Source organism: Pongo pygmaeus, chromosome 15 (genome assembly GCF_028885625.2).
Source record: "Pongo pygmaeus isolate AG05252 chromosome 15, NHGRI_mPonPyg2-v2.0_pri, whole genome shotgun sequence".
Classification (NCBI taxonomy): domain Eukaryota; kingdom Metazoa; phylum Chordata; class Mammalia; order Primates; family Hominidae; genus Pongo; species Pongo pygmaeus.
In genome coordinates, this window is record NC_072388.2 from 103,912,781 (window position 1) to 103,930,568 (window position 17,788).

General features: G+C 53.8%; 1 protein-coding gene and 1 long non-coding RNA gene across 6 annotated transcripts in view; one reads left to right on the plus strand and one right to left on the minus strand.

The window, feature by feature from the left end:
• On the plus strand, positions 1 to 10,537 carry LOC129012312 (uncharacterized). Its single transcript, XR_008493601.2, has 4 exons — positions 1 to 322; positions 7,084 to 7,182; positions 8,148 to 8,291; positions 8,672 to 10,537. It is a non-coding gene; the product is annotated as an uncharacterized LOC129012312 (long non-coding RNA).
• The window catches only part of AKT1 (AKT serine/threonine kinase 1), a 26,370-nt gene continuing 18,196 nt past the window's right edge, over positions 9,615 to 17,788 (minus strand). For 3 of the 5 annotated variants that reach the window (XM_054447962.2, XM_054447964.2, XM_054447963.2), the window contains 11 exons: positions 16,853 to 16,964; positions 15,867 to 16,014; positions 15,288 to 15,419; positions 15,150 to 15,215; positions 14,137 to 14,205; positions 13,677 to 13,802; positions 13,473 to 13,601; positions 13,100 to 13,314; positions 12,592 to 12,679; positions 11,007 to 11,109; positions 9,615 to 10,680 (listed from right to left, as the gene is read on the minus strand). In XM_054447962.2, coding sequence (XP_054303937.1) covers positions 10,601 to 10,680; positions 11,007 to 11,109; positions 12,592 to 12,679; positions 13,100 to 13,314; positions 13,473 to 13,601; positions 13,677 to 13,802; positions 14,137 to 14,205; positions 15,150 to 15,215; positions 15,288 to 15,419; positions 15,867 to 16,014; positions 16,853 to 16,964 — 1,268 coding nt within the window. In that variant the 3' untranslated portion in view covers positions 9,615 to 10,600. Of the gene's footprint in view, positions 10,681 to 11,006; positions 11,110 to 12,591; positions 12,680 to 13,099; positions 13,315 to 13,472; positions 13,602 to 13,676; positions 13,803 to 14,136; positions 14,266 to 15,149; positions 15,216 to 15,287; positions 15,420 to 15,866; positions 16,015 to 16,852; positions 16,965 to 17,788 lie in introns of all 5 variants that reach the window. The other 2 variants (XM_054447960.2, XM_054447961.2) reach the window with 1 other exon arrangement.

The window sequence follows — 17,788 nt, forward strand, 5'->3', positions numbered from 1 at the left end:
TAAGTCAAGCCTCAAAAAGACCAAACGGTTGCAAGTACTTGAATAGCATCCAGAACAAAACTCAAAAGTAAGGGGGAAAACATTTTGTTTTTTTTAGAACAAACGAGACCGGGTGTCAGTGGCTCACGCCTGTAATCCAAGCACTGTGGGAGGCCGAGGCGGATGGATCACTTGAGGCTAGGAGTTTGAGAACAGCCTGGCCAACATGGTGAAACCCCATCTCTAAAAATACAAAAATAAGCCAGGCATGGTGGCATGTGCCTGTAATCCCAGCTACTTGGGAGGCCGAGGCAGGAGAATCACTTGAACCCAGGAGGTGGAGGTAAGTAAGCCAAGATCTCACCACTGCACGCTAGCCTGGGCGACAGAGTGAGACTCTGTCTCAAAAAAAGAAAAAAAAACAATCAAACATGCAAAGAAGCAGGAACTACACCACACAATGAGAAGAAAAGTTAGTCTGTAGAAACAGACCCAGAAATGACACAAGGTGATAGAATAATTCTGTCTACTAAGTAGACAAAGACATCGGAATGGCCATTATTAAGAAGGATAGAGGAAAACGAGCATGTTACGAAAAGGAATGAAAGACATAAAAATGGCCCAATTTCCAGAGACAAAAATACAGTGTCTGAGATGGAAAATACACTGATGAGATTAAAACCAAAATAGACATTGCAGAACAAAAACTTAGGGGACTTGAAGTCATCGCAGTATAAACTATCCAAAAGGGAACAGAAAAAAAATGAGGAAAAAGGCAGAGTCCCTCTGAGTTGTGGGACAACTTCAAGCAGCCTACTGTGCCTTTAACTGGAGACCCATGGACAAGGGGCATAGCAGGGTGGAGACAACTTTTGGAAAAAAAATGGTAGGCTGGGCGTGGTGGCTCATGCCTGTAATCTCAGCACTTTGGGAGGCTGATGCTGGCGGATCACCTGAGGTCAGGAGTTCGAGACCAGCCTGGCCAGCATGGTGAAACCCCGTCTCTACTAAAAATACAAAAATTAGCCGGGCGTGGTGGCGGGTGCCTATAATCCCAGCTACTTGGGAGGCTGAGGCAGGAGAATCGCTTGAACCCGGGAGGCGGAGGTTGTAGCAAGCTGAGATTGTGCCATTGCACTCCAGCCTGGGCAACAAGAGCGAAACTCCATCTCTAAATAAATAAATAAATAAAATAATGACTGTAAAATTTCCTAATTTGGTGGAAACATTAAGCCACAGATCCAGGAAGCTCAACAAACCCCAAAAGAAACATGGAGAAAATTACATGAAGCACATCATCATGAAATTCCTTCAAACCAGTGACAAATAAAAATCTTAAAAGCAGCCAGAGAAAAAAGACACTTTGTGTTTACAGGAACAAAGAATGGCAGCAAGACTTCTCACTAGAAACTGCAAGCAGACAGTGAACACCTGTGGGTTGGGCAAAGAACTTGAATAAACTTACTTTTTTTTTTTTTGAGACGGAGTTTCGCTCTTGTTGCCCAGGCTGGAGTGTGGTGGCACGATCTCACCTCACTGCAACCTCTGCCTCCCTGGTTCAAGCAATTCTCCTGCCTCGGCGTCCCAAATAGCTGGGATTTCAGGCATGCGCCTCCATGCCTGGCTAATTTTGTATTTTTAGTGGAGACGGGGTTTCTCTATGTTGGTTAGACTGGTCTCAAACTCCCAACCTCAGGTGATCTGCCTGCCTCAGCCTCCCAAAGTGCTGGGATTACAGGCATGAGCCACCAAGCCCAGCTTGAATAAACATTTATCCAAATTTAGTTTTGAAAGAAAAGAGTGTCAACCTGGAATTCTGTACCCAGTGAAAATATCTTTCAAAAATGAAGGTGAAATAAAGACTTTTCAGACATACAAAGCTGAAAGATTTACAAAAATTGTCAAAAGAAGCTTTTCTGGCAGAAGGAAAATGACACCAGATGGAAACTGCGTGTACACAAAGATATGACGAGCACCTGAAATGGTCACTGTTTGGGAGGACACAAAAGGCAGGGTTTTTTCTGATTTTTAAAAGTACCTATTGTCCCAGCTACTCAGGAGATTAAGCTGGGAGAATCACTTGATAGGGGTTCAAGGCCAGCCTGAGCAACATGGCAAGACCCTGTCTTTATTTTATTTTATTTTATTTTATTTCATTTTATTTTTATTTATTTTTTTTTTTTTGACAGTGTCTTGCTTTGTCACCCAGGTTGGAGTGCAGTGGCCTGATCTTGGCTCACTGCAAGCTCCGCCTCCCGGGTTCATGCCATTCTCCTGCCTCAGCCTCCTGAGTAGCTGGGACTACAGGCGCCCGCCACCACGCTCGGCTAATTTTTTGTATTTTTAGTAGAGATGAGGTTTCGCCATGTTAGCCAGGATGGTCTTGATCTCCTGCCCTCGTGATCTGCCCGCCTCGGCCTCCCAAAGTGCTGAGATTACAGGCGTGAGCCACCGCGCCCGGCCGGCCCTGTCTTTAAATATGTATATATATAATCTCTTTTTTTTTAATTATTATTGTACTTTAAGTTTTAGGGTACATGTGCACAATGTGCAGGTTAGTTACATATGTATACATGTGCCATGCTGGTGTGCTGCACCCATTAACTCGTCATTTAGCATTAGGTATATCTCCTAATGCTATCCCTCCCCCCTCCCCCCTCCCCCCACCCCACAACAGTCCCCAGAGCGTGATGTTCCCCTTCCTGTGTCCATGTGTTCTCATTGTTCAATTCCCATCTATGAGTGAGAACATGCGGTGTTTGGTTTTTTGTCCTTGCGATAGTTTACTAAGAATGATGATTTCCAATTTCATCCATGTCCCTACAAAGGACATGAACTCATCATTTTTTATGGCTGCATAGTATTCCATGGTGTATATGTGCCACATTTTCTTAATCCAGTCTATCATTGTTGGACATATGGGTTGGTTCCAAGTCTTTGCTATTGTGAATAGTGCCGCAATAAACATACGTGTGCATGTGTCTTTATAGCAGCATGATTTATAGTCCTTTGGGTATATACCCAGTAATGGGATGGCTGGGTCAAATGGTATTTCTAGTTCTAGATCCTTGAGGAATCGCCACACTGACTTCCACAATGGTTGAACTAGTTTACAGTCCCACCAACAGTGTAAAAGTGTTCCTATTTCTCCACATCCTCTCCAGCACCTGTTGTTTCCTGACTTTTTAATGATTGCCATTCTAACTGATGTGAGATGGTATCTCATTGTGGTTTTGATTTGCATTTCTCTGATAGTCAGTGATGATGAGCATTTTTTCATGTATCTTTTGGCTGCATAAATGTCTTCTTTTGAGAAGTGTCTGTTCATATCCTTTGCCCACTTTTTGATGGGGTTGTTTGCTTTTTTCTTGTAAATTTGTTGGAGTTCATTGTAGATTCTGGATATTAGCCCTTTGTCAGATGAGTAGGTTGCGAAAATTTTCTCCTTACAAGGGACGTGAAGGACCTCTTCAAGGAGAACTACAAACCACTGCTCAATGAAATAAAAGAGGATACAAACAAATGGAAGAACATTCCATGCTCCTGGGTAGGAAGAATCAATATCGTGAAAATGGCCATACTGCCCAAGGTAATTTATAGATTCAATGCCATCCCCATCAAGCTACCAATGACTTTCTTCACAGAATTGGAAAAAACTACTCTAAAGTTCATATGGAACCAAAAAAGAGCCTGCATCGCCAAGTCAATCCTAAGCCAAAAGAACAAAGCTGGAGGCATCATGCTACCTGACTTCAAACTATACTACAAGGCTACAGTAACCAAAACAGCATGGTACTGGTACCAAAACAGAGATACAGAGCCCTCAGAAATAACGCCGCATATCTACAACTATCTGATCTTTGACAAACCTGAGAAAAACAAGCAATGGGGAAAGGATTCCCTATTTAATAAATGGTGCTGGGAAAACTGGCTAGCCATATGTAGAAAGCTGAAACTGGATCCCTTCCTTACAATACAAAAATTAATTCAAGATGGATTAAAGACTTAAACGTTAGACCTAAAACCATAAAAACCCTAGAAGAAAACCTAGGCATTACCATTCAGGACATAGGCATGGGCAAGGACTTCATGTCTAAAACACCAAAAGCAATGGCAACAAAAGCCAAAATTGACAAATGGGATCTAATTAAACTAAAGAGCTTCTGCACAGCAAAAGAAACTACCATCAGAGTGAACAGGCAACCTACAAAATATAATCTCTTTAAAAGACAATTGCCTAGGCCAGCTGCAGTGGCTCACACCTGTAATCCCAACACTTTGGGAGGCTGAGGCAGGCGAATCACCTGAGGTCAGGAGTTCAAGGTGTGGCCAATATGGCAAAAACCCCATCTCTACTAAAAATACAAAAATTAGCCAGGCGTGGTGGCACACACCTGTAATCCCAGCTGCTGAGGAAGCTGAGGCAGGAGAATCACTGGAACCCAGGAGGCGGAGGTTGCAGTGAACTGAGATCGCGCCATTGCACTCCAGCCTGGGCAACAGAGCAAGACTATCTTAATTTTTGAAAAGGCCAGGCGTGGTGGCTCATGCCTGTAATTCCAGCACTTTGGGAGGCTGATGCTGGCAGATCACCTGAGGTCAGGAGTTCAAGACCAGCCTGACCAACATGGTAAAACCCTGTCTCTACTAAAAATACAAAAAAAAAAATTAGCTGGGCATGGTGGTGGGCGCCTGTAATCCCAGCTACTCAGGAGGCTGAGGCAGGAGAATCGCTTGAACCTCGGAGGCAGAGGTTGCAGTGAGCCTAGATCACGCCATTGCACTCCAGCCTGGGTGACAGAGCGAGACTCTGTCTCAAAGAAAAAAAAAAAAGAAAAAAAATTGTCTATACAGATGCTCCTCAGCTTACAATGGGTTACATCCAGATAAATCCATCACGAGTTGAAAATATTGTTAAGGGCCAGGCGCGGTGGCTCATGCCTGTAATCCCAGCACTTTGGGAGGCCGAGGCAGGCGGATCACGAGGTCAGGAGACCGAGACCATCCTGGCTAATACAATGAAACCCCATCTTTACTAAAAATAGAAAAAATTAGCCAGGCATGTTGGCAGGCTCCTGTAGTCCCAGCTACTCGGGAGGCTGAGGCAGGAGAATGGCGTGAACCCAGGAGGCAGAGCTTGCAGTGAGCCGAGATCGTGCCACTGCACTCCAGCCTGGGTGACTGAGCGAGACTCCGTCTCAAAAAAAAAAAAAAGAGAAAATATTGTTAAGGATCATACTGAATGTGTATAGCTTTTGCACATTGTAAAGCTGAAAAATTATAAGTTGAACCATTGCAAGTCAGGGACCATCTGTACATAAAGAACTCCTAACACTCAACAATTAAAAAAAAAAAATCCAAAAATGGGCAAAGGACTTGATAAACATTTGTCCAAAGAATATATAAAAACAGCACGCACATGAAAAGATGCTCAACATCACTGATTATCAGGGAAATGCAAATCAAAACCACAATGAGATACCACCTCACACCCATCAAGACAGCTACTATTTGAAAACAAAACAAGTGTCGGGGAGGATATGGAGAAATTGGAACATTTGTGCACTACTGGTGGGAATGTGAAATGGTGCAGCCAGTGCAGAAAACAGTAGGCAGTTCCTCAAAACATTAAACATAAGCCTGGCACAGTGGCTAATGCCTGTAATCCTAGTGGTTTGGAAGGCTGAGACAGGAGGATCACTTGAGCCCAGGAGTTTGAGACCAGCCTGGGCAACATAGTAAGACTCTGTCTCAAAAAAATAAAATAAAAGGAAAGGAAAATAAAAACTAAACACAGAATTACTGTTTGATCCAGCAGTTCCACTTCTGGGTACAGACACAAAATAATTGACAGCAGGGACGTGAACAGGTATTTGTACACAAGTTTGTAGCAGCATTATCCCCAGTAGCCAAAAGATGGAAACAACCCAAATGTTCATCACGGGACAAATGGATAAACAAAATGTGGTCTATACATGCAATAAAATAGTATTCAGCCTTAAAAAGAAATAAAATTCTGACATGCTACAACACAAATGAAACTTTTTTTTTTTTTTTTTGAGACAGAGTCTCGCTCTGTCACCAGGCTGGAGTGCAGTGGCGCGATCTCGGCTCACTGCAACCTCTGCCTCCTGGGTTCAAGCGATTCTCCTGCCTCAGCCTCCCGAGTAGCTGGGATTACAGGCACGCGCCACCACACCCAGCTAATTTTTTTTTGTATTTTTAGTAGAGACAGGGTTTTACCATGTTGGTCAGGCTGGTCTCGAACTCCTGACCTCTTGGTCCACCTGCCTCGGCCTCCCAAAGTACTGGGATCACAGGCATGAGCCACCACGCCCGGCCACAAATGAACCTTAAAGATACTATGGCTGAGTGAAATAAGCCAGACACAAAAAGACAAACACTGCATGATCTCACATATATGAAATCCCCAGAGGGCTGGGGAGCTACATTCATTCATTTATTCAAAATATATTTATTCTAAATGCAACACAGTATCCTGGATTGTATGTGTATACTGGAATAGAAAAAGAACATCAGTGGGAAAACTGGTAAAATCCAAAAAATAAGCCAATGAAGGAGATAAAATGAGACAATCGACAATACTTATTTAATACAAAAAAAGACAGGAAAGGAAAGGAGGAACAAAGAACAAATGGAACGTATAGAAAAAGAGCAAGATAGTACATTTAAGCTCAACCATATCAATAGTTGCATTAAATGTCAATGGTCTAGACACCTTAATTAACGGGCAATGATTGTTAGACTTTTTTAAAATAACAACAACAACAAAAAAGCCTACATGCTGTCAGCCCCTTCTGTAGCTCTTTCCCAGACTTGCTAGAAGCAAAAGGATGAAATAATTATCTGTTGTGTGATAAAGTCAGCCTTTGAACAGACATTCACTGGAAGTGACATCTTCTGGGAAGGCAGGCCTAGCCCTTATCCTGACATGCCCCAGTAGCACTCTCAGCTCCTGGGACCTCGTCTACAACACTGAGGCCCCCAGACCCAGAGACCTGCAGAGCCTTCAGTTACCCACACCGGCTGAAACGTGAGAGGTCTAAGTGCTAAAGTCACTTTTATTATCTTCCTCCCTTCCAGGTCAGCCTTGTGCTGGAAAGAGCACGACGTGGGTATGTGAGAAACAAACTCACCCATCTACACCCGAAGAACGGACTCAGAGACCGGAGAACAGTGAAAGTGAGACTTTTAATGATGGTCTTGCAAGATTGGGTGTCTGATGAGCTGGCACACCCAGCACAGTTTCAACAAGCAATTCATCCCCTAGTGCGCAGGTCCCTCCCCTGGTTCCACATAGGCTGAGTACTATGGGGTCACAACCTTCCTGGACGTCACCTATTGGTTGTTGGGTAGGGGCTTTAAGTGTTTTCTTTAGGGTTGTCTTGTTGCATTCTGTTGCAGCCCACAATGCATTGCAATCCTAGTTAGCGCAGGGGCTCTTCAAGTATTTGACTTACGACCTAAGTAGCTGGGCAGGCTGATAAGAACAGACAAAGCGAGCTATTTTGGAGGCTAGTAAGCTTTCATTTTAGACTAAACTTTGGTTCAGGTGAGGGAAACTAAGGGACGGGGGATGGCGGCGACAAACAGGCATTGGCTATCCAAGCAGGGGCCTAGTGTATCCTGTTGCTTCTGTAGTTTGCTGACCTAAGCTGATTTTAGGCACTTTGTCTTGGAAATGGACACTTTATGCATTGTTTCCTTCGGGGTACCTCCGACACAGGAAGGAGAGCTTCCTCTTGGTTGGCGTATTCCTGTTATAACCTCTCCAGACAGCCCTTGCTGTTCAGCAGGCCCTGGTGGGGCTGCAGGATCCTGGTCCTCTCCACCTGCTCTGGCCTTGCTGGCCAGGACTGGACTGCCCCTTGCAAGGGCATCTGCACCTCCTGGAGTTTCCCTCTGAGATGTGCATCTCCTTGCACATCTCACCCCTCACTGACACCTTCCACCCCACCCCTGGGATGCTGCCTCCTGCTGTAGATGGTTCTGTCTGGGGCAGCTAGGAGGGTCGGGAAATTCTCAGAGGGTCTCCATTTCTGCGTTCATTTTGTTAGGTCCTCAGCCACTTGTAACGGGGACATAACACAGGGTCATGTCTGTATTAATGCCAATGACATTGAAGCCTCTCTCTCTCTGGACTATAGAACTATCCCTAAGAGGCCAGGTGTGGTGGCTCACACCTTGTAATCCCAACGTTTTGGGAGGCCAAGGCAGGGGAATCACTCGAGGCCCGGAGTTCAAGACCGGCCTGAACAACATAGCGAGACCCTGTCTCTACCACAAAAAAGGTAAGAAATGGCCCTAAGGCAGTCCTACATTGTCAGAGGGGGCCCTGCTGGGAGAAGCAGCTCATGCTCCTTAGCCGGGCTGTCTGGGAGATGCTGCCTCTGCCTAACCATTTCCATACCTTGGTTACTTTCAGTAATGCTTTGCTCAAAGTTTGAGGATATTGGAAGGGCATTGCTGTATTTTTTTGTTTCTAAGAGTCACATTATTGATAGATCTGAAATCCAGATGCCTCTTACCCTCGGAACATCACTGTGTCATGTTTCGTGTATTTCCTGAAAAGCGGTGTCAGTTTTGCAGCCTGTTAGAACTGAAGCAATAAGGGATCACTCAGAGGAGAGCTTCGGGCTGCTCCAGATGTGGCTGTTCTTGGCTCCCACAGACCCAGAACATCCTCGCCAGCCTGTGCTCCCTATGGGGCACCCCCTCCAGTGGAAGTGAGGGCAGCCATGCACCCCTGGGAATGCCTTAGAGAGGGGCCAATTGCCATCGCCAGGGGCCTGACTCTGCAACCGTCCACACCTACGGGGAGTCCATTTGAGAGATGAGGAAGCTGAGGCGCCAGGCCCCTGGCTCCCACCCCCTCTGCTGGTCACCCAACCGCCCGGAACCTGGTGGCCAACCCGCTATGTCAGTTGCTTGGCAGTGGACTCCTCTCCTGGCTCAGGGAGCGGTTCCAGCAGGCGTCCACCAGGTGGCAGCACCAGCACATTCTGCAGGCTGTTCGGGCTCAGAGCTCGATGTAGTGCTCTGGGGGTAACCTGGGCCCCAGACTATCCCCTCCCAACCCCGGCAGCCCCTCCTCCCGCTCTGTCCAGCTTCCAACACGCCACTCAGGCCCCCCAGCCTTTCTTCCACCGTGGCCCAGGTCATGACCTTGGCCCCAACTCTGGGCCCTGCCCTGTCTGTCCTTCCTGGTGGTCTGTCATTCACTCCCTACCCAGGGGAACAGCAGCTGGGGCTGGGGGCAGATGGCCACGTGGTCCAGTGGTCTCCCTCATGGCGGCGGCGAAGCTGGGTGGGGTCAAGGGAAGAAGAGGTGGCTCCCAACGGGGGCAGGGCCAGCCAGGGCCTCCCATCTCCTCTCAGGCCCCGCCTGGAGATGGGGGAGGAACACCTTCCATGGGAGGCTGCCCCTGGGCACAGGCCTGCAGACTCCCGCCTCAGCCCACCACACAGCCTGTCCCCAAACCTGCTGGGGTGGCGGTGCCCACCAGGAGGAGCTGGGGAGGACCAGCTGCTCTGAGGATGCTGGTTGCCTCCCAGGATGCCCCACTGCCCTCCCTGGCCACCCACTCCTGCACCCAGCAAAGTGAGCCAAAAACTTGAAAAGCAACTTTTATTGAAGAATTTGGAGGGAAATTTTCATATTATAATAGTAAAAATACTAAAGTTGAATGTTGTAAAAAAACGCCGTGGTGCAGCAGCAGCGGCAGCGTCTGGCCAGGAGGGCGTGGAGGGGCCCAGGGATGGCCACCCCCACAGGGAGTCAGGGAGGGCCCGGGGCGACAGCGGAAAGGTTAAGCGGCAAAAAGGTCAAGTGCTACCGTGGAGAGATCATCTGAGGGGGAGGCTCCCGGTGGGACAGTCACCAAGAACTGTGACACAGAAGGGGAAGGGGGAGGGCTTTCCTGTCACAAAGATTAAAAACCCCCAAAATGCATTTGACCAACATGATACACAATAACAAATTTAAACCTTGCTCCTCTGTCCCACTGGGTAAACCCTGGCCCATCCCCCATCCCTGGTCCCATCCCAGGGGCCCAGCCTCCAATGACGTCCTCAGAGACACGGCCTTAGTGCTGGGGGCTGCCGTGTGCCTGCCACCCCCAGGAGAGGGTGCCGGCCAGCATGCCATAGTGAGGTTGCATCTGGTGCCACCAGGCTGAACTGAGGCCCAGGGCCCCAGAGAGATGACAGATAGCTGGTGACACACAGCCCAGGGCGGCTGGCTGACAGAGTGAGGGGACACGTGGGCAGGACCTGCCCGGCCCCCCAACGCCACATTGCGCATAGCTGCAGAAGTCCTTAACATTTCCCTATGTGAATTGGATTGTTCTGAGGGCTGAGGCCACGTCCGGAGAACAAACTGGATGAAATAAATTAAAACCCGCAGGACAATTTTCTTCCCTACCCCGCTGCGGGGGAGGGTGCTGCCCACAGCACAAAAACGTCTTTCCACCTGGGCTCAGGAGGACGGCGTGGCTTCTCTCAAATGCACCCGAGAAATAAAAACCATTAAATACAGATCATGGCACGAGGTCGCCTCTCCATCCCTCCAAGCTACCGTCCAGCGCAGTCCACCGCCGCCTCAGGCCGTGCCGCTGGCCGAGTAGGAGAACTGGGGGAAGTGGGGCCTGCGCTCGCTGTCCACACACTCCATGCTGTCGTCTGTGGGTGTAGACAGCTCAGACCCGGGCGCCCCACCTCTCTGCCACCTCCACCCACCCACAGCTCCAGTAGGGAGCCAACCTCTTAAAGCGCGGCCAGCACGCTGCCATACTGCCAGGAAACTGAGGCAGGGCCCCACAGATTAACACAGGGACCTGGGCCCTCAGAGCACTGCCTCCCACCCTGATAACTGGCACTCTCCAAAAGGAACCTTTTTAAAGATTTAGATTTTAAAACATCTGAAGCCAAAAAAGCTGAACACTGCAGGCCTCTCTGAGTGTGGAGAGAAAAGGGAGTGGGCAGGGGCAGGCACAGTGGCCCCTCACCTTGGTCAGGTGGTGTGATGGTGATCATCTGGGCCGTGAACTCCTCGTCAAAATACCTGGTGTCGGTCTCCGATGTGACCTGGGGCTTGAAGGGCGGGCTGAGCTGCAGAGGTGGGCAGACGGGACAGTCATGAGCTTCGCTCCCCACTCCCAACACACCCTCAAGTGTGCTCAAGACCCTCAAAGCACCTGGATCTCCAAGGGGTCTCCAGGCAGGACTGATGTCAGAGAGCAGCAAGCCACCAGCCCCCAACAGAGGCAGCTCTGGGAGGGGAGGGACATGAGGGGTGCAGAAGCATGGAGACAACCCTCATCAGCTGAGACGCAAAGCTGCCCTCACAGCAGCCCCAGCAGGCGACAGGAGGTAGTGCAGCCCAGCTCTGAGACCCTCCCTGCTACCAGGAGGTGATGACTTTATTTTTCCTTTTTCTTTCTTGTTTTATTTTTCTTATTGGTCTTCTTGTAAATTGGGAAAGAGGGAGACTGTGGAACAAGGTGCACAGGATGAGCCCACCCTGCCTCCACAGCTCAGGGACTACAGGACCACAGCCTGCTGGCATCTGGCTGCAGACAGGACTCTCACTGACCCAGGATCAAGGGTGACTATAAGGTGATGTGCCCACCTGAGGAGCTGCCAGAGAGCCCCTCAGGTCCCACAGTCAAGGACCCTCTCAAGCACTGCCCCACCCCAGAGTCTGGCCTGGGCACCAGCACTGTCCATTGTCAATTAGCAAGGTCTCTGGTCAAGGCTGGGCAGAGGTTGAGTGCTGCCCAGGCCCCCCATACCCTTGGAGGGCAGGGCAGGGCTGGAGGGTGGCAGGCCTCAAGGCAGGAACTGGGACCAGGGCCAGGGCACCCTGTGTTAATGGGAGGACAGGTGCCCAGCTGGGTCCCAGGGCTGCCTAGCCCAACCAGCTGCACATGGCCTAGGACAGGCATTCAGGGAGGGGCACGCTGGGAATGGGACAGAAGCACACCTGGTGACAGGGCACCCAGCACCTCAGAGTGCAGGCTTCCGAACCCAGCTGGCAGACCCCATCAGCCGGGGTGATGGCCAGGGCTCCTAGCGTCCCTGAAAGATGAGCACCCAGGATGGCGACTCATGCAGAAAGAGCTGCCTCCCTCCAGGACGGACTCCCCCATGTGCCAGAAAAGTAGGTGCTGTCCCGTCCCTGCACAGCCAGACAGTAGGGCTGGGCTCTCCTTGCGGCAGAAGGGACTGAAGTCAAACAGGAGGAACTCATAGAGACCAAGGGGCAGCACCCCTGGTCCACCACCAGCCAGCCTTCACTGCACAGCGTCAGGGAAGGGACCCCCAAGGTTGGCACTCAGAGTGTGACACACCTCTGAGGGGAGGAGGAAATAAGGAGGACCAGGCCAGTTTCCTGGTGGAGCCCAGCAGTGCCAGCCTCTGAGCACCAGGTGCTGAGGTTGGTGCAGCAAGGCCCTCCTTGTACCAGGACTGCAGCAGGCTCCCGAGATGAGGGCGAGTGTGTGGGAAATCCAGCGAGTGTGCCACGTGCATGCGTGAGTGTGGCTATGTGGGGAGCACACGTGTGCGTGGATATGCGGGGAGCAGCCGCACCTTCTTCTCGTACACATGCTGCCACACGATGCCGGCAAAGAAGCGATGCTGCATGATCTCCTTGGCGTCCTCGGAACCCCCGCCAAGCCTGCAGGCAGGAAAGGCTAGTGTCGGTACCGCCACCTGCCCAGGCCCTGGGCTCAGGCCGCTTCCTCCTGTGATGTAGGGCCCGCCAGACAGGACGTTCTGGGGCCAGGGAGGGGAGCCGGTGGTGCAGCGTCCCTGAGCAGCTGTGGGTAGCAAAGCACTACAGAGCTCACGGCAGGGCAGGGGCTTCCTGAGTGGGTGTGTGGGGGCTGCAGGGTTGGGGACAGAGGCCCAACTGACCCCGGCCTGCCCGCCACTCTGCCTGGGCCTGAGGCTTTGGGGATCAGCCCTGGCCAAGGACATCAAGCTCTGGCTATCAGTGTAGTCTGGGAGGTGCCAGGACCGCCTGGCACAGGGGCAGGTGCAGCCTGGGGATGAGGGGATGGAGGTGGAGCCTGCAGCCGGGATGGGCGGCCCTCACCTCTGCTTGGGGTCCTTCTTGAGCAGCCCCGAGAGCAAGGACTTGGCCTCGGGACCAAGCGTGCGCGGGAAGCGGATCTCCTCCATGAGGATGAGCTCAAAAAGCTTCTCATGGTCCTGGTTGTAGAAGGGCAGGCGGCCGCACATCATCTCGTACATGACCACGCCCAGCCCCCACCAGTCCACCGCACGGCCGTAGTCATTGTCCTCCAGCACCTGCACGGGTGGCAGATGGGCAGGACTCGGCATCAAGGAGTGTCCGGGACACTGCCGAGGGAGGTGTGACGTGCTTGGGGCACAGAGAGGACACAGCATTGCGTGTGCTCGGGACGCGGGGACACAGCAACGCGTATGCACGCAGGTGGGGCGCACACCTCAGGGGCCAGGTACTCGGGTGTGCCGCAGAAGGTCTTCATGGTAGCACCATCCTTGATCCCCTCCTTGCACAGCCCGAAGTCTGTGATCTTAATGTGCCCGTCCTTGTCCAGCATGAGGTTCTCCAGCTAGGGGAAAGGTGGCCTCAGGTCAGTGCCACCAGGCCCCCGGGGCCCTGCCCCGCCGCCTGCCCACCAGCGCACCTTGAGGTCCCGGTACACCACGTTCTTCTCCGAGTGCAGGTAGTCCAGGGCTGACACGATCTCAGCGCCATAGAAGCGGGCCCGGTCCTCAGAGAACACACGCTCCCGGGACAGGTGGAAGAACAGCTGCGGGAGGCGCGACCTGAGGCACAGCCGTGGCTGGGGCCTCCGCCCCCACGGCCTGCAGGGCTGGGGCTTCTCAGACAGCGTCTCAGGGCATTGGCACAGGGAAGGGACCAGCCCCCAGAAGGCACGGGGGCCTGGAAAGTCTCAGAAGCCCTAACTCAGCAGGAACAAGTCACCCCACAGCAGGCAGCTGCCTGGGCAGGCATCACACCACCCACCCAGCAGGGAGCACCGTCTGGCGCCATGGAGAGTAGCCGAGGCTCTGGGAAGGACCAGCCCCACCATGGGCGGCCCACAGGCCACAAAGTCCATCCCCCGCAGCCCCAGCCCCTACCTCGCCCCCGTTGGCGTACTCCATGACGAAGCAGAGGCGGTCGTGGGTCTGGAAAGAGTACTTCAGGGCCTGGAAGGAAGCGAAGCTGCAACTGCGGCCCCACAGGCAGGACGGCAGCCCTGCACCACGCTGCCCGACACCACGCTGCTTGATACCACGTCGCCTGATACCACACCGCCCGTAGCCCCACACCACACTGCCCGACACCACGCTGCTCCACACCACACACCCCCACATCACACTGCCCGACACCACACTGCCCCCACGCCATGCTGCCCCACGCCACGCTGCCCCACGACACATTGCCTCACACCCACTGCCCCACACCACACTGCCTCATGCCACGCCACCATCAGGCTGGGCCCCAGCAGCCCCTGAGGTGCCAAGGAGTGTTTGAAAGGTGAGCAAGGCGGCCTGGGCTCAGGTCCTCCAGGGCGAGTTGGGACCTCAGCAGGGGACAGTGCTCCCAGCACCAGGGCCCTGGCAAGGGGAGGACACACCCTCCCAGGCGAGACCCACCTTCCGGCCTTCCACCACAGGCGACTGTGCTTTTAAAGCAAAGGCCCCATCTGCAGGAGAATCGTCCCCAAACACAGTGACCTGGAACTAACCAAGTGGCTGGAGCCTGGCCCCCTTCACAGTAAATACCTCCTGGGCTGAGTCCCCAGAACAGGCTCCGCAGGACAGAGCCCGGGCCTCAACAGAAGCCTGGCAGGCAGGGCTGCAGGGCATGAGGAGCTGGGGCCTCCTGGAGCCTCGGCAGAGTGCAAGGAAGACCAGGGCCACCTGCTCCACCCACCTGCCTGCACACGGGAGGGGCGAGCACAGCCCCCAGCCCACACTGGGCACCTCCACAGCCTGACCCTCCAGGGCAGGCCCGTCTCACCAGCGGTGGAGTCCACAGTGTGTAAAGCCCTCACGTGCCCAAGAAGACAGGACATCGTCCCCTAGAGACAGTCCCAGGAGTCGCTATCTGGCCCCAGCCCTTCAGCCCCATCTGGGCTCCCACTCACCGTGAGGAAGGGGTGCCTGGAGTTCTGCAGGACACGGTTCTCCGTGAGTGTGTGGGCCACCTCGTCCTGTAAGGCAGGGCTGGGTGAGCTGCCGCCCCGCACCCTCGTCTGCACCCTGCCCCACCGCCCCGGCCTCACCTTGGCCACGATGACTTCCTTCTTGAGGATCTTCATGGCGTAGTAGCGCCCTGTAGCCTTCTCCTTCACCAGGATCACCTTCCCGAAAGTGCCCTTGCCCAGCAGCTTCAGGTACTCAAACTCATTCATGGTCTGTGGGCAGGCACCAGGGTCAGCACGCAGCGCTGCCCACAGTGCCCAGCTCGTCGGCATGCGTGAGGTGGCATGAGGGGCCCCAGAGTCTTGGAGGCAGAGCCAGGACAGGCGCCCGCTTCACACCTGGTGGCCTGCTGGGCTCAGCGGGGAGTCCGGGCTTACAGGGAACACACAGCTGCGGCCCCAGCTCAGAGCACGGGGTTCAGGGAAGGGTGGGGTAACGTTGCCCAAGCCTGGCAGGGCTCAGCAGCCCCAGTTTTCCTCTGACATAGGGAAGAGGACCCACCTGGGAGGCAGCTGCACCCTACACAGAAAACCGGCCTAGGTGGAGATGCCGTGGAGTGCTGAGTGTCTCCTGGGCCGAGCTGGGACCCCCACGACCCACCCAGCCCTTCACAGCCCAAGGCAGCCCCAGGAACAGGCAGAAGTGGGGACAGGCCTCACCACGCGGTGCTTGGGCTTGGCCAGGGACACCTCCATCTCTTCAGCCCCTGAGTTGTCACTGGGTGAGCCCGACCGGAAGTCCATCTCCTCCTCCTCCTGCTTCTTGAGGCCGTCGGCCACCGTCTGGATGGCGGTTGTCCACTCCTCCCTGCAGGAGGTCAGGTGAGGCTGCAGCCCTGCACCAGATCAGGAGCTCCACCCCATGGCTTTCGCCCACCCGCCAGCCTCACAAGCATGGCCCCGCAGCTGTCGGGGTCCCCAGAGACAGCCCTGAGGAGGCCACCACTTGACCTGGGCTGGCCACACACACTCAGGGTCAGGAAGCCCTCCTGGACGTGGGGGACACCCAGGCTTAGCCCCGCAGCAGGGCTCTGTCCCCACAACTGGACTCCAACCCCCAGCAGGACTCAGGCCCACAGCAGGACTCAGCCCCCCAGCAGGACCCCACCCCCCAAGCATGACTGGCCCTCTCCATCAGGTTTTTCTTTTTTTGAGATGGAGTCTTGCTCTATCGCCCAGGCTGGAGTGCAGTGGTAAAATCTCGGCTCCTGCAGCCTCCGCCTCTCGGGTTCAAGCGATTCTTGTGCCTCAGCCTCCCAAGTAGCTGGGATTACAGGTGTGCACCACCACGCCCAGCTAAGTTTTATATTTTTAGTAGAGACGGGGGTTTCACCATGTTGGCCAGGCTAGTCTCAAACTCCTGGTCTCAAGTGATCCGTGCACCTCGGCCTCCCAAAGTGCCGAGATTATAGATGTGAGCCACTGCACCCGGTCCCTAGCCAGTTTTTAACTCCAGCCTCAGTTTCCCCACCCAAACCCCACAGGCAGGACTGGGCCAGTTTCCAAACTGGGCTCTGAGGAGGGCCTGGGAGCACTGGGGAGTGAGGACGGCTACAGGCAGAGGTGCCAGCACCCCGCCATCCCCGTGTCCCTCCTAAGCGCTGGGGCTGCCCAAGCGCCTGGCCTGGCCGCCACAGCCCACGTACCGCTCCTCAGGAGTCTCCACGTGGAAGGTGCGTTCAATGACAGTGGTCCACTGCAGGCAGCGGATGATGAAGGTGTTGGGCCGGGGCCGCTCCGTCTTCATCAGCTGGCACTCTGCGGGCAGGCAGAGCCTCTGTCTGCGTGCATTCCCCTGCCCCTCCCAGGGCCCCCCCCGCACCAGCCAGCTCCCCTTGCATACCACCCCCCAGGTCCTGGGAAGCCCCATCTCTTCCTCTCTCCAAGCCTGTTTCTCGCCTCACAGAGTGGGGCTAGGACCCCCGTTCCAGCTCAGACACTCTACTCCAGGTTGAGGCAGCCCCACAGGGTATCTGGCCCAGAGTCAGGTCAAACCCCCACCATCATCCACTCCTACAGTCCTTCCTTCAGTCTCTGAGCCCCACTGTGCGCCAGGCCTCAGAGGATGAGGGATATGGAGATCCCACAGAGGGGCTGGCATGAGGGGGGCACCCCAGAAAGCAGCTTGTCCCACCTAGTGTAGAAATGTCCTATTTTCCCAACCTCACCCTGAGTACCTGGGAAATACAGCCACCTGGAGCACACCTACACCTGGGGCACACCCACACCTGGAGCACACCCACACCTGGGGCACACCCACACCTAGAGCACACCCACACCTGGGGCACAGCCACGCTGGAATACACAGACACTTAGAACACAGCCACATCTGGGGCACACACACACGTGGGGCACACGCACACCTGGGGCACATGCACCCCTGGGGCACACCCACACCTGAGGCACACGCACACCTGGGGCACGGCCACACCTGAGGCACACGCACACCTGGGGCACGGCCACACCTGAGGCACACGCACACCTGGGGCACGGCCACACCTGAGGCACAGCCACACCTGAGGCACATGCACATCTGGGGAACACATACCTGGGGCACAGCCACACCTACAGCACGTACACCC